This window comes from Lontra canadensis, unplaced genomic scaffold (assembly GCF_010015895.1).
Source record: "Lontra canadensis isolate GAN:19392208 unplaced genomic scaffold, GSC_riverotter_1.0 scaffold102, whole genome shotgun sequence".
NCBI classification, from domain to species: Eukaryota; Metazoa; Chordata; class Mammalia; order Carnivora; family Mustelidae; genus Lontra; species Lontra canadensis.
The window spans coordinates 2,214,302-2,230,172 of NW_022631096.1; the positions used below are offsets into that span (position 1 = coordinate 2,214,302).

The 15,871-nt window shown below is 41.7% G+C and overlaps 1 protein-coding gene across 1 annotated transcript in view; it reads right to left on the bottom strand.

Annotated features, from left to right (window-relative positions):
• The window catches only part of GSR (glutathione-disulfide reductase), a 44,196-nt gene that overhangs the window by 24,294 nt on the left and 4,031 nt on the right, over positions 1-15,871 (bottom strand). Inside the window, exons 2-4 of the mRNA XM_032838166.1 lie at positions 4,125-4,151; positions 1,796-1,884; positions 264-333 (exon numbers count right to left, since the gene is read on the bottom strand). Of these exons, the coding sequence (XP_032694057.1) occupies positions 264-333; positions 1,796-1,884; positions 4,125-4,151 (186 nt within the window). The remainder of the gene's footprint in view (positions 1-263; positions 334-1,795; positions 1,885-4,124; positions 4,152-15,871) is intronic.

A 15,871-nucleotide genomic window follows, 5' to 3' on the forward strand; every position in this document is an offset into this window, starting at 1 on the left:
AGGGTGAGACCTACTCAAGGGGTGGCCATCATGAGAGACCTGGTCTACGCATCACAGCAGGCACAGCCCACTCTGTAGAAAAAAGACACCTCCTGAGCAGAGACCCTGCTCTGGCAGGTCAACCTCAAAACCATTAACTGCAAAAGAAATTAAAGAAACAACAAGAGATACGTGCAAAGGCTATGTTTTTTGTCTGGCCAGACCGGTAGCACACTCCAGCAGAGAACGGCCCCCTCTCCAAACCCCAAACCCAGCACACGCACCTTGGTGAGATTATTTTGATAGATGGTGTTCAGGCGGCTCACATAGGCATCACGCTTCTCCTTTATAACGCTGTAATGAAACTTGAGTCAGTACTGAGAAACAGGGTTCTCTTCTTTCCTTTAGGGACTGGGGCATCTGTCCCTGAACACCCCTTTCAGCAGAGAATTACACACACACAGAGCAGTCAACAAGATCCCCAGGAGGGAGTATCTCTGAAGGCAGCTGCCCCTGCCCCTGTGCCCATCTGCTCTGCCATATGTAGAGAACCCTTACTCTAGTCCAGGGAAGATGTTCACGTGGCATCCACGGTGTATAAATTTCGTTCTGCAGATAAGACAGGGAGAGCTGCTTTGGCAAGTCCCGAGTACTTAGGGGCCACTTGATAAACATTTGTTGAATAAGTGGATGGATTTCTGAGTATTTTGAAAATTTTGATGGCTCCTAAAACTTTATGGCAATTCCTTTAAAAGTTAAACATAGCGGCGCCCGGGTGCTCAGTGGGTTAAAGTCTCTGCCTTCGGCTCAGGTCATGATCCCAGGGCTCTGGGATTGAGCCCCACATGGCTCTCTGCTAAGCAGGGAGCCTGCTTCCTGTTCTCTCTTTGCCTGCCACTGCCTACTTGTGACCTCTATCTGTCAAATAAATAAATAAAATCTTAAAAATAAATAAAATAAAAAATAAAATAAAATAAAAGTTAAACATAAAATCGCCATTTGAGGGGCGAGGCAAAGAAACAAATAAAAAATTTTGAAAATGATAATAAATAAAATTGCTATTTGACCCAGCAATTTCACTCCTAGGTATAGACCCAAAAGCAGGGACTTGTAGATCAGTGTTCACAGCAGCATTATTCACCGCAGACTAAAGGTGGAAACAACCAAAAGTCCACTGAAGGCTGAATGGATAAACAAAATGTGGTATGAACACAAGGGAATATTTTTCAGCCTTAAAAAGGAATGAAATTCTGACACATCCCACGACATGGATGAACTTTGAAAACATTATTCTAAGTGAAATAAGCCAGGCTTAAAAGGACAAACGTCGTATGAAGTACCTAAAACAGGCAAATTCATAGAGACAGAAAGTAGGATGGTGATACCAGGGCCTGGGGGGAGGGGAGATGAGTTATTGTCTAATAAGCACCTTGTTTCTGTTCTGGATGGAGGAAAGGCTCTCGAAATGGATGGTGGTAATAGTTACACAACACTATGAATATACTTAATGGCCCTGTATTGACAACTTAAAAATAGCTAAAATTGACTTTTCATGTCTTTGAAAGCCATTTTATCGAGGTAAGACTGACATACAAAAAACTGTACATGTTTAGTGTACATAACTTGATGGGTTTAGAGAGAAGTACACACCTTAAAACCAGCATCACAATCAAGGCCACGGATATATCCATCACCTGCAAAGGTTTGTTATATACATTTTACCATAGTAACACCCTCCCCAAAAACGTTTACGGCTCATTTAATTATGAAAGATAAATATATTTGTAAACAGAACACTCTGAGCATTAACGCTTACCGCCAATTGAATTTACTCTCACAGCTTTGAAAGCCATAATCAACGTGATCATGCATGAATTCAGAGTGGACAGCCGTGTTCCACATTACCTGTCAAGAAAAAAAAAAAAGTAACCACAACAGTAGTACATGAGTCCTGAGAAAAGAAAGAAATCATGAATGAAAGGTAACTACATAATAGCAGATAAAAATAATGAACTTTAAATTAAAAATAAAACTAAACACTCTAAAAGTTCAGCAATATGACCAGAGAGATGTAAGGAAGCTGCTGAAATGTCGCAGGAAATTATTTCTATTATATTCCCTACTCCATAGAAGCAGGATGTTATAAGCCTCCCAGTCCTGCTGGTAAAATTTATTATTGCTTACTTCCTCCGTTTAAGTTTTAGGTTTGTTGAAGCCCCATCTTCTATGATTAATTCTAGGGAATGGAAATGCATCTGTAGCTTTATAGTGAAGTGATTTAGAAGAAGCTATGAGATCAAGCTGAGGACTGAAAACCTTAAGAGAACGAATCCCTCTTATAAACTCGGTACCTATGAACATATCCTTGTTGTGTAATCAGGCATCTGGAATTCAAAGGTTTGTTGCATCTCTGTGGAATGCAGCCTAAAATTTGTAAAGGCCTTTTATGACAACTGATCATCAAGATAGCTGAATTCCAGTTGGCATCCAGAACTCTAGATGACAATCATTTTTCTTTGTCAGATAAGCCTAAGACTCCATTTTTGATAAGCATTAGATTTCTTCTTTGTACTGTTCTCCCTTTATGCCTAAAGATGAGTAATTGGTGACCCTGCTGGATTCTGCTCATTTTTTAAAATTGAGGTGAAATTCATATAATATAGAATTAACCATTTTATCTGCTAGATTGTTTATCTTAAATAGTACATACAACAGGTTTGTCAGTACTACAAAATAAGATGAGTTATTTTAAGAAATACCACTATATGTCATCCCATCATGAGGTACCATATTTATATACTTCCAATGCGTATTATATATGCTGCTATAGCATCCGACAGCCTCTGGAGAAGCTCTATACGATAGGCTCATCCTAATTAGGGTAGTAGCAGCCCCATCCATCTGATTTCTTATCTACCGCTGCCCCACTCTATCCTTCTGGAGGGCAGTTACTCCAGGCTTTAGCCTGTTCTAGAAAACAAGAGGCAATTAACCAACTGATCTTCAAGAATGCAAAAAGCACTTTGAAGTCAGTAGAGCCCTATGAAAATACAAAGTAAATGTCCTGCACATGTGTTCAGAATAGAATGAAACAAAACGTAATATACAGGAACAAAATATTACCAATTCAGGCTACTATACCCAGATGGTATTTAAATAATGAGGTAGCACCAATCAATGGATTTACTACCATAACTGGTTTAAACTACTTTATAACTGATTGACATAATTTATATATCATAATTGCATGACTCCAATTAGAACAGGGTACAAAGGGGCACCTGGGTGGCTCAGTGGGTTAAAGCCTCTGCCTTCAGCTCAGGCTGTGATCCCAGGGTCCTGGGATTGAGCCCCGCATCGGGCTCTCTGCTTGGTGGCGAGCCTGCTTCCCCCGCTCTCTCTGCCTGCCTCTCTGCCTACTTGTGATCTCTGTCTGTCAAATAAATAAAATTTGTAAAAAAAAAAAAAAAAAAAAAAAGAACAGGGTACAAAATCTAAGACCAAAAGGAAAGAAAACAATTGAGGAAAAGTGTCCCACAGTAAAAAAGAAACTTTCCTATGATTAAAAAAAAACAACAACACACAAAAATCCAAACCTACCTACCCATACTGGGAAACAGATTATAAAAAAACCCTTCTGGCATTATACTCAGGTATGTGTCACTGAAGAGATTAGGAATATTCATTTACCTGTTACCAAAAAAATGCCAGTTTAGAATGTAATCTCAGTAACAAAGGGTTGTAAATTTAGGATTAGAACATGTTAAAGCACGTTCAAATGTGGAGTAAAATTATTTGCCAGCACAAGCAAGAGGCAGCTTTGGAAATAAGAGCTGCCATTTCTTCCTCTTTTTTCACAGGGGAAGGACAAGTTCATTCAGTGTGCCCTACACCACAGATACCAGGAAAGAAAACCACCACAGTTGTTAAGAGAATCCATGAGGCTACAGGATTAAATGAGAATACTTAAGCAGCTTCCATTCAATCATTTAGATTGAGAAAAAGCAATCCCGTGCAGATGGACCAGTCCTAATTACTAGACCTAGATATTATCTCACTCACGCACTCTAAGCTAATAAATCAACGCATTGCTTTATCAAACATGTAAAAAAAAGTGTTGAAGGAAGAAGAAATAGAAATTCTACCTTTTTGGGTACACATCCAACATTCACCTAGGAGGAAAAAGGACAAATTTTAAGAATATTAAACTGAAATCATCACACAAACCTGCAAGAAATTAACCCCAAGCATCAACCCAGGAGAACTCCTTAAGTTTCTAAGTCGCATTCTACAGTTAGTTCCTTTTTTTTATTACAGAGTTGTTAAAGACATGAGTGTTCCTTTTCTTATACAATGAGGCAGGGACCTTTGTTCCTCAGCATTTTCTCAAGAAAAACGGTCACTGAGAAAAAGAGAGAAAATAATTCCACGTCCATGGGGCTATGCAGTGCAGGGGTGGAAGAGGTCAGAAGGTGGCGCAAGCCTGAACTTGCACAGAACACAGAAGTCTGAAGCAGAAAAGAAAGCAGCAGAAGGAAAGACCCACCAGCTAAATAAGGGCAACTGAAACATCTGAGCAGCTAATCTAGAGGATTTCTGGGAAACTTACTGTGGTAGATGCTGGGTAAAACCCTCAGAATGCCCCTTTGAAAAAGTCTCTAGCAGAAATATGTTACCTTTCAGGACCAAAGGACAATGAGGAATCAACCAGTAAGGTTCATCCTTACTGTTACAAATGTGTGTGTCTGTGTGTGTGTGTGTGTATACATACGTACATACACACATACATATATACGTGTGGGTATATATATATGTATATATACATACATGCTTATATATCTATGCTTCCATACTTGCTAGAGACAGACCACAAATTTGATTCTTAGCCTTCTAGCCACCAAAACACAAACAATTGTAAGATGTCACATAAAAACTAACCAGTTGTTGGGGCACCTGGGTGGCTCAACTGGTTGAGCATTTGCCTTTGGCTCAGGTCATGGTCCTGGGGTTTCTGGATCCCAGGATCGAGCCCCACATCGAGCCCTGCATCAGGCTTCCCGCTTGGCCAGAAGCCTGCTTCTCCCTTTCCCACTCCCCCTGCTTGTGTTTCCTCTCTCGATGTCTGCCAAATAAATAAAATCTTTAAAAACAAAAACTAACCAGTTGTTTAAGAAAACAACTAGTTATACCCCTCAGACTAGAGAGAAAAATTTTTTTTTAAGATTTTATTTATTTGACAGAGAGATATAGGGAGAGAGGGAACACAAGCAGGGAGAGTGGGAGAAGGAGAAGTGGGCTTCGCTCGATCTCCCGAGCCTGGGATCATGACCTGAGCTGAAGGCAGCTGCTTACCAGCTGAGCCACCCAGGCACCCCGAGAGAGAAATTCTTCCCAACAGTCCCCGTAAACAAGCTGTGATATATATTTAAGTACAGATTTTTGTTTCCATTTGTTTCCTTTTGAGCTCATGCTAAAAAATGGAACATGGAAAAAAAGGCTGGGTTAAGGGTAAGACTAATTAGACTATAGACTATAATACTGTACTATAATTATGTGATGTGATAAATATCCTTACGTGGACAATCATATTATATGTATGTATCAAGGTAACATGCTGTACACCTTAAACTTACACAAGTGTTGAGATGTATTTCAAATGAACTTAATAAAAAAGTTAAAAGACTAAGACTGATTAAAACTGCCCCTCGGGTGAAGAAATTAGTACTTGGCTGAATGGGTTACATACCGGTGTATCTCAGCGGAGGAGCTGGTTGCAGAAGGAAAACTAGATTGACCTCACTCTTTCAAAGGGCAAATTAGAGACCCCCTCAGCTCTGGAAACCAGTCATGTAATGTGTATTCCTGATACCCTTTAATCTTATAAATACTGACTGGGAGGTGTTGGTGACATCTTGGCCATTACAATGAAGTTATGAGATCTTTAAAAAAAAAAATTTTAGGGGAGCCTGGGTGGCTCAGTCGTTAAGCCTCTGCCTTTGGCTCAGGTCATGGTCCCGGCATCCTGGAATCGAGCCCCATATGGGGCTCCCTGCTCAGCAGGAGGCCTGCTTCTCCCTCTGCCTGCTGCTCCCCCTGCTTGTGTTACCTCTCTGTCATTAAAAAAAAAAAAAAAATCTTTTTTTTTTTAAAGATTTTATTTATTTATTTGACAGACAGAGATCACAAGTAGGCAGAGAGGCAGGCAGAGAGAGAGAGGAGGAAGCAGACTCCCCGCCAAGCAGAGAGCCTGATGCAGGGCTCTATCCCAGGACCCTGGGATCATGACCTGAGCCGAAGGCAGAGGCTTTAACCCACTGAGCCACCCAGGCAGCTCCCCCCCCAAAAAAAAAAAAAATCTTAAAAAACTTTTTTAGAGAGAGAGAGAGCGAGCATGAGTGGGGGTGGGGTGTTGGTGTGTGGAGATCAGAGGGAGAGAGAGAGAATCTTAAGCAGGCTCCATATCCAGAGCAAAGCCTGATGCAGGGCTTGATCTCCCAGTCCTGAGATCATGACATGAGCTGAAATCAGGAGTCCAGGAACCCCTGAAGTTATGAGATTTAAACAAGGTCTCCACTATATATCCTTAAAAATATCAGTATGTTCACTCATGCCTAGTGGCATGGAGTAAAGACTGAATATTTAAATACTGATGCCTTTTGGACATAATTTATACTGGATGCTTGTGGCTCTGCTGATCATGACCATAAGGACTAGGCTGGCTCCCTATAAGCCCAAAGAATACAGGCCTACTTCTTACCGAATATTTTCTAGGTATCCTTTGGTGAAATCTGAACTACATATATACACACTTGCCAAGAGATTTTATATAAAATGCTAGAGTAAAGGAAACCTGCCCAAATCTCATTAAGATCATGAATATTTGAAAAAGAAGGTCTTATGAACAGTCACAAGCTAGTCCTCTATCTGCAGCATACTTCCTGCCATTTCATTTTAATCCTGTTACTTCCCATTATTCCGCCCTCAGGGATTATAAAGGAGTGAGTTATGTTTCTCTACAGTTGCAAGCTATCAGTCATTTGGAGGTTCTTCTAGAAAGAGACAGGTCATGTACTCTGGACTTGGGTCTTTCATGAGAGTTTGTTAGAATAAGGATTCAGAAGGCAAGAGAAATGGGAACTCAGAGCATTAAGAGAAGGTGCAGAATTCAACCCTCATAAAATAAAGGAATCACACCTACACTAGCATTACAAGCAGGCTATTCAGAAAGTACTTTATATTAGCAATCAGAATAATTTACAGCTTTCTTCCTACACTGCCCTGCATAGGTCTAAGCAGAGGATGTGCTATTTTGCTATTTCTCAACTCCCAAGTATCTGAGTTATGGAAATAGATGGAATGAGCCAATTCTAAAGAAGGAGGAAGACAGATGTTTCCTATGTGGTAGAAGAGAGGAAGGCAGCTGAAACCCAGCCCCCTGGCAATGATTTTGTCATCAGACCTGCCTTTCCTGGCTCATCTGGTGGGCAGGCTTTCCAGTCCCTTCTATGCACAGCTCTATACCCTGCACTCCACAGCTTAAGTTCACCAAGAGGCTTCAATGAGACAAACTCCAAAACCAATATCTCCAAAAGCAGAGATGATTTCAATACACTAAATAAATACACTCCATTTGTCCTATAGTCAACCTTCTCCGGCTTCCCAGGAACTTCAAAAGCAATGTAAATTGTTGTAAGAGACTAAATGTTCTGAACCATTCTCAGTCATCATCAATATATTCCTCTTGCACATTTGAGGCTATCTGAAAGCTATTTAAGGCAATTTCTAAAAAAGTTTGGGACATGCTTCTTCCAAGGGCCAAGACAATCCTTCTCTTGTGCCAAGTGTTATGACTAATTTTGGTTTGCTTTTTAGAAGTTTCAGACTTTTCGCCTTCTAAAATGTTTTAACTTGCAATCATTCATTCATTCATTCATTCATTTGATTAAGCATTCACTCACTTGTGTCAGGCATTACACAAAACAAAACCCTAAACAGGTATAGTTAGTCCCTGTTCTCTTGGGAGCCTCCAGTTCCAACCAGAGTCACAGCATAATCCAAGATGCTGACTCAAGGGTTGGCAACAGAATCACTCCATTCCCGAAAATTCTGAAGCCTTAGGCTAGAAATCAAGAGGAGAGGAAGGTGGAAAACTGTGACCCTTTTTGAGCCAAAGTCTATATTCTATCACAGTACCCTTTGGGTCTGGGATTGGGCTATAACTGAAAAGAGTTCATGACCTTGAAATACACCTTGCCCTGGGGCACCTGGGTGGCTCAGTTGATTAAGCCGCTGACTTGACTTTGGCTCAGGTTGTGATCTCCGGCTCCCTGCTCAGTGGAAAGTCTGCTTCTCTCCCTCTCCCTCTACTTGCTCTGTCTCTCTCTCTCTCTCAAATAAATAAATAAATCTTTAAAAAAAAAAAAAAAAAAAAAAGAAGAAAGAAAGAAAAGAAAAAAGAAATACAACTCGCCCTATTTTGGCCACTCCAGTAATAGGCCTCCAGGGCTTTCCACTGGTTTTAGAAGCCTAGTTACACTTCAGCACAACATAACTGATGACCAAATGCCTCTCTGACTTGAAAGGGAAGAAAAGACACATTAGTTAACAGAGCTGGGGAAGCCAAAGGTGGAAAGCTCTGTACAGTCATACTCAACCCTTCTTCCTCTCCAGCTGACAAGCAAGCGCAGCAGGTGGTCAGAAAGAACACAAGCATAGAGTCAGACAGACATGAGTTTGCATCCCAACCTTCCCTCCCACCTACTGGCTGTTGGTGGGTAAGTTTCTAAATCTCTGAGCTCCGTTTCCTATTCCGTAAAATGGGAATGCTAACACAGAGGTTTTGAGAAGATGACAGATAATGCAAATAAAGCACCTCTTTTCTAATTTATGATAGATCTAATGATGACATTGACTCCCCTGAATTATTTCTGCAGTCCTCTGGAACTCCGAGCTCACAGAAGCTTATTGAAAAAAGAGGAGATCAAGTCCCCTAGTGGCTGGCTCCCTTTCAAGAACAAATCGAATGATGGTGGAAAGCTTGTCTCCCAGGCTGGGACACGAGGTTGATGGGTTCTCAGAGCTCTGACTTCCCAGAGGTGCACAAAGCTGATAAGACCTGAAACATACAACACTTTCCATCTAGCAAATTTCTCTGCAAAGCCCTCAGAGGGGCATTAACCAATGATAAACCTTAGAGACAAGTTTCTCATATTCCTGAGTACACCCAGCACCAGAGACACTCCGGCAGCTTTGCCTTACTTGCAATCTGACAGTCCATTTCTAAGAACTCCCTGTCCTGATGGTGTTCAGAATCCTGTTCAGTTGGCCTGCCAGCATTGATTCACAGTGAAGACAGGGGGCCTCTCCCAACAGGGACAGAACATGGGAAGAGTCTGATGATACACATGGTAAAATTCAGGGGCTTCACCATGTTTCTAGGCCGGGCCCTCTCACCTTTGGTTCTGCCTAGATAGGTAAAAACTTCACATTGCCCATGTCGGTGGTAAAATGAGGATTTGGTCCATTGACAACTGCACCTGTCAAGAATGCCACCTGCACTTAACAGCATGATTGATTTAAGTCATTGGCACTGGTAAGTGATTCAGCCTCCAGGTCCCCTTCCTTCTCTCCTCCCCAGAGGCAGAGGACGGGGGAGACACAGGGGGCGGGCGGCGGGAGGTAGAAATGAAATCCCGACCCTCAAATCACAAAGTTAGTTCTCCAGCCAACCATGTCTCATCCTTAGGATCTTTCCAAAAGTCACCTCATTAATATAAACTTAGGTGTGAAATATTCATTTGTTATAAATATCAAGATACCTTTATTACTCTTATCACTTAGAAAATTCCAAGGGGTTTTAGGAGCTCTGTGCCAGGAATGGGAACCAAGACCAAAGGTATATTGTTTTATCATAAATCACAGTATCGTACCTTGACACATATTAAACAATCAATATCCATGTCTTTACCTTCAAATTCCATACTTCAATTAAAGATTAGTACTGGGAGGCATCTAGCTTCAGGGAGAAAGAAAAGGTATTCTGTATAAAGCAGAATCTAAAGCAAGAAAATGAAGTGATACAAGAGATAGTAACAAAGGTTGAAATTAAAATCATTTTGGCTCAGGGCACCTGGTGGCTCAGTTGGTTAAGCATCTCCCTTCTGCTCAGGTAGTGATCTCAGGGTCCTGGGATGGAGCCCAGCATTGGGTTCCCTGCTCAAAGAGGAACCAGCTTCTCTCTCTCACTCTCCCTGCTCTCTCTCTCTCAAATAAATACATAAAATCTTTAAAATAAAATGGCTTTGTCTCAATACTTAGCTAAGCAGAATATGAGATTAACGTGGACCTCTCAATCCCAGGTGTTAACTTTATTTTTTAACATTTATTTATTTATTTTATTATCTTTTTTTTAAGAAAAAAATTTTTTTTTTAATTTTAAAGATTTTCTTTCTTTATTTATTTATTTGACAGAGAGACAGACAGCAAGACAGGGAACACAAGGGGGGGAGGAAGAGTGGGAGAGAGTGGGAGAGGAAGCATGACCTAAGCTGAAGGGAGACGTTTAATGACTGAGCCACCCAGGCGCCCCTATTTATTTATTTTAGATAGAGTGTGCTCATGGGAGAGCGCGAGCTGGGAGAGGGGTAGAGGGAGAGAGAGAGAGAGAATCTCAAGCAGACTCCCCAGTGAGCACAAAGCCTAACAAAGGGCATGATCCGTGACCCTGAGATCATGACCTGAGAGCTGGATGCTAAACCTACTGAGCCACCCAGGTGCCCCTCAACTGTCAAATTTAAAAGACCTGTTACTCTGAGGCATCCAGGGGGACCCAGAAGTAGCTACATGAGACAAAACTTCTGGACCACCAGTTCTCTACCCCTGATGAGCGCACTACAGTGATGTGTGGCCCACATCTCCTTTTTTTTTTTTTTTAAGATTTTATTTATTTATTTGACAGAGAAAGAGACAGCAGGAGAGGGAACGTAAGCAAAGGGAGTGGGAGAGTGAGAGAAGGCTTCGTGCTGAGCAGGGAGCCTAACACAGGGCTGGATCCCAGGACCCTGGGACCATGACCTGAGCCGAAGGCAGAGGCTTAATGACTAAGCCACTCAGGCGCCCTGGCCCTACATCTCCTCTCCCCCACCAAAAGAAAAGGACCTAGTATCCTATGTATCCTCATTTCATATCTAATGTTGTAACACCCAGTGAATAAGTGATTATTAATGATAAGATCATTAATCTTTCCACAAAATGCCTTCAATCTGACTCTACAAGAAACATTCTCTGTTATGACTTGTTCAAAGTATGGTTTACAAAGAAATAGAATCCCTGAGAGGTTCAGAGGCAGCCTTTCTTTCTAGCCCCGCAGATTTCTGATGCAGATGACAAAGCACTATTATACAAGTCCTAGAGCAAAAAAATTAATCAACAGGGTAAATCAAAAGACCAATTTTACATTAGGATTTGCCTACTTCAACAAACCCCACCCTTTCTGATCGCTCGTTTATCTGGCACTTATAAATACAGGTGTGCCACACCTTATGAAACTCTAAACCCACAAAACAAATTAGGGTAACTTTCTGTTTTTAAGGGCTACCTGTCAATACTGACGGTGTGCTGGGGTACGTGGGCAGCTCAGTCAGTTAAACATCCACCTTCAGCTCAGGTCATGATCCCAGGGTCCCGGGATCAAGTCCAGGGTAAGGCTCCCTGCTCAGTGGGGAGCCTGCTTCTCCCTCTGCCTCTACCCCCTCCCCAACCCCCTGCTTGTGCGCACATGCTCGCTCTCACTCTCTCAAATAAATAAATAAAATCTTTTAAAAAATACTGAAGGTATGATCTCCTTTTGTAAATGTCCATTTAAAAATGAATATTCAACCTTGGAACATTATACTAAAATGAAGGAAATAATTCAAATATTGCAGGGTTCCACTTACATGTGATATCTAAAATAGTCAAATTCATAGAACCAAAGAATGGAGTTGTGGTTGCCAGGGTCTGGGCAGGGATGGGAGAGGAATGGGAAGTTACTAATCAACTGGCACAAAATTTCAGTTAAGCAGGATGAGTAAGCTCTAGGTATCCTGCTGTATCACATTGTACCTAAAGTCAACAATACTGTACTACATGCTGAAAATTTTTTTAAAAAGTGTGTTCAGCCTTTTGTGGAGATATCGGCATCATAATATTAATGTACATGTTATCACCTCCAAGGTCGGTTGATTTACATGTTGTTAACATGTAAGTCATTGTTTTCAGCCTCGATAAATACCAACAGCGGTCTACTTAGAAGCTTGTTTCTCAGGCATCTTTTAAAACCCCCAACTAGGGGGGCCTGGTGGCTCAGTGTCTGCCTTCAGCTCAGGTCATGATCCCAGAGTCCTGGGATAGAGCACTATGTTGGGCTCCCTGCTTGGTGGGAAGCCTGCTTCTCTCTCTTCCTCTCCCTCTGCTTGTGTTCCCTCTCTTGCTGTGTCTCTCTGTCAAATAAATAAAATCTATAAATAAATAAATGAATGAATGAATGAATGAATAAATAAATACCCTGTCTTTCCTGCTACCCTCTCCACCTGGCACTGTGCAACACCATTCACAACGACATTAGTAATCAAGAAGGCTTTTTATTAGGTAGAAACTTCCAGCTGTAAATCAGTAAGTCATGGGGCTGTAATGCACAGCATGGTTAATGGTTAATAATACTATATCGCATATTTGGAAGTTGCTAAGAGAGTCAATCTTAAAAAAAGTTCTTATCACAAGGGCACCTGGGTGGCTCAGCCGGTTAAGCATCTCCCTTCAGCTCAGGTCATGATCCCTCTGCCTCTGCTCCTTCTCCCTGCTCGTGCCCGTTCTCTCACTCTCTCTCAAATAAATAAAATCTTAAAATAAAAATAAAATATCTTAATAACTAAAATTAAAATTAAAATAAAAAATCTTAAAATAAAAATAAATTATCACAAGGAAAAAAGATTTGTAACTGTGTATGGGGATGAGCTTAACTCAACTTCTGGTGGTGATCATTCCATCGGATACACAAATATGGAATCATTATGCTGTATACCTAAACTAATACAATGTTATATGTCAATTATACCTCAATTAAAAAAGGAAAGAAGAGAAGGGAGGAGAGGAGAAGAGAGGATGGGAGGGGAGGGGAGGGGAGAGGAGGGGAGGCTTTTGGCCCGGTAATCAAACCTTAGTACCAACTCTCATTGGTGAGAACTGCTCGTCTATACCGTAATAACCCATTTACTCTTCACCACAGGATTACTACACTCAGCAAGAACACTGGAACATATGCTCCCACAGGCCCTGGGGCAAAAGGAGCAGTAAATCAGAAAGAACTCTTCCGCAAGCTGACTCTTCCCAGGTCTGCGTAGGCAGAGAACTGAACCACAGAGACAAACCTTCCAGAAGGCTCTCGTTCACCATGGCTCTGGGCAATCTTTGCATTTCTCCCTGCTCTACAGTTGATCATGAGGGAAGTACTACACTTAACTTTTTGGAGATGCCAAAAACTGAATTCAAAGATTATTTCATTTATTTTTCTGCCCTCAGAAATGACTTAACACAACAGGCAACAAGAGATTACGATCTTAACTGAATTCTTTCAATTCTTTTCTTTCAGCTTCCCACTTTTAGCAACCAACCTACTCTACATCCTACTCTAACAGATCACAATTTCTTGCTTAACGAAGAAAAATAAAGACCAGTTTGAGGGTGGAATCATGTTAGGAGAGCTACCCAGGCCTCTTGACCTGGTTTATCCATTAGAAGTTTAATAGCAGTTCTGGCCCCTAATTGCTTCTTTCACTTTGAACTAAAGGAGATCAGAATATGCCACTCCAAACTATGGTATTTTAGCATATGGATTATTTTGAGCTAAAGATAATTAAGAGCAAAGGAGGACCTCCCTGCCCTCCTCCTTTCTGCCTAATAACAGGGCATAAATTTCCCTTTGTGAAGGTATCCCTTACCCCTCTTCTATACCAGGAGGAGGAGAACAACCCTAATCATGAAAGAGATAAGAGCACTGAGCAGAATCTACAGGGAAAAAAAAAAAAAACCTTATTAAAGTAACCTTTATCGGGATGCCTGAGTGGCTCAGCTGGTTGAGTGTCTGCCTTCAGCTCAGGTCATGATCTCAGAGTCCTGGGACAGAGCCCTGCATCCCGCTCCCTGCTGAGCCAGGAGTCTGCTTCTCCCTCTTGCTCTCCCTCTCTGCACCTCCCACCTCATGCACTCTCTCTCAAATGAATAAAAAAATCTTTAAAAAAAAAAAAGTAACCTTTATCTTCCATTAGTTTCCCTCATATATTTACCTTTCTACAATTTATTGCTACTAGAAGCCCAAACCTCCTTTCCTTTGCCAGCCACTTCTCCACAATTTATTACCCTTTGTTAGATTGGTATTAAGCTCCCAGGCCTTTGTTAGATTGGTATTAAGCTCCCAGCCAAGTGCTCCTTTTTTCCCCTCTACTTCTCTGTGACAGTCCATCTGCATGTGAAATAAATTCCTATAACTCTGTCTACTATTGGCCTAATTTGCAGGCTCCAGTTACTAAACCTAAGAGGGTAGAAGAAAAGTTTTTCCTCCCCTACAGAACACAATATGGGGCAAAGTCATCTCATACTTGAACTTAACAGCTTAAAAATTTCTATCCCAGGGCGCCTGGGTGGCTCAGTGGGTTAAGCCTCTGCCTTCAGCTCAGGTCATGATCCCAGGATCCTGGGGTCGAGACCCGCATCGGGCTCTCTGCTCCGTGGGGAGCCTGCTTCCCCCTCCTCTCTGCCTGCTTGTGATCTCTGTCTCAAATAAATAAAATCTTAAAAAAAAAAAATTTCTATCCCCCCAAAAAAAATTAAAAGAAAGAAAAAAAAAAAAAAGGTGATGGAGCACCTAGGTGGCTCAGTTGGTTAAGCGGCTGCCTTCACCCAGGCCATGATCCCATGGTCCTGGGATCGAGCCCCATATCAGGGTCCCTGTTCAGCAGAGAACCTGCTTCTCCCTCTCCCTCTGCCTGCTGCTCTGCCTACTTGTGCTCTCTCTCTGTCAAAAATTTAAAAAAAAAAAAAAATTTTTTTTTAAACAAAGGCTCTTGTACACCAACATGCATCATTCATCTTAAAAATGCACGTTTTGGGGCGCCTGGGTGGCTCAGATGGTTAAATGTCTGCCTTCAGCTCAGGTCATGATCCCAGGGTCCTGGGATTGAACCCCACCTCGGGCTCCCTGCAGTGGGGAGCCTGCTTCTCCCTCTCCCGCTCCCACTGCTTGTGCTCTCTCTCTGTGTCAAACGAAGGAAGGAAGGAAGGAAAGAAGGAAATGCATGCCTTCTTGGAAGGGGCCTACTCAATCAGCTCACAGAAAGTTTAAAAAAAAACAAACAAACCAAAAACCTCCTAGAAAAGGAAGATTGAGGAAGAGTCAGAAAATCAAGCCGAATAGTCACATGTGTAGACAACCTTGGAAGGCATTCTCTACTAGCTGCCTCAGAAGCATAAAATTATGAAACCAAGAAATTAGTAACTCTAGGACCACATTCACTGTCATCTGACCCGCAGTTATGCCTAATTCACCAGATTCATCCTAATGCTTCATACTGTCCCTTCGTCCTATAAAGACGCTGTCACTGTGTCTGGTTCATGTTATACCAAAATCAGAATGGAGCTCTTTAAAAATACATCTGCTCTGGCTTCACACCATACCTACTAAATCAGGAGCTACAGGGTGAAGGCCAGTGTGGTAGACAGACCCTTAACTAAGTGTTTTTGGAGTAAATGTCTGGTTCCTAAGAAAGAGGGGTAAGAAGTTTCCTTCTCTGTAGTAAAGAATAAGGCTTAAACAGGTTCATCAAGTCGCAGTTTACTTCGCACTAATACATCAAAGCTC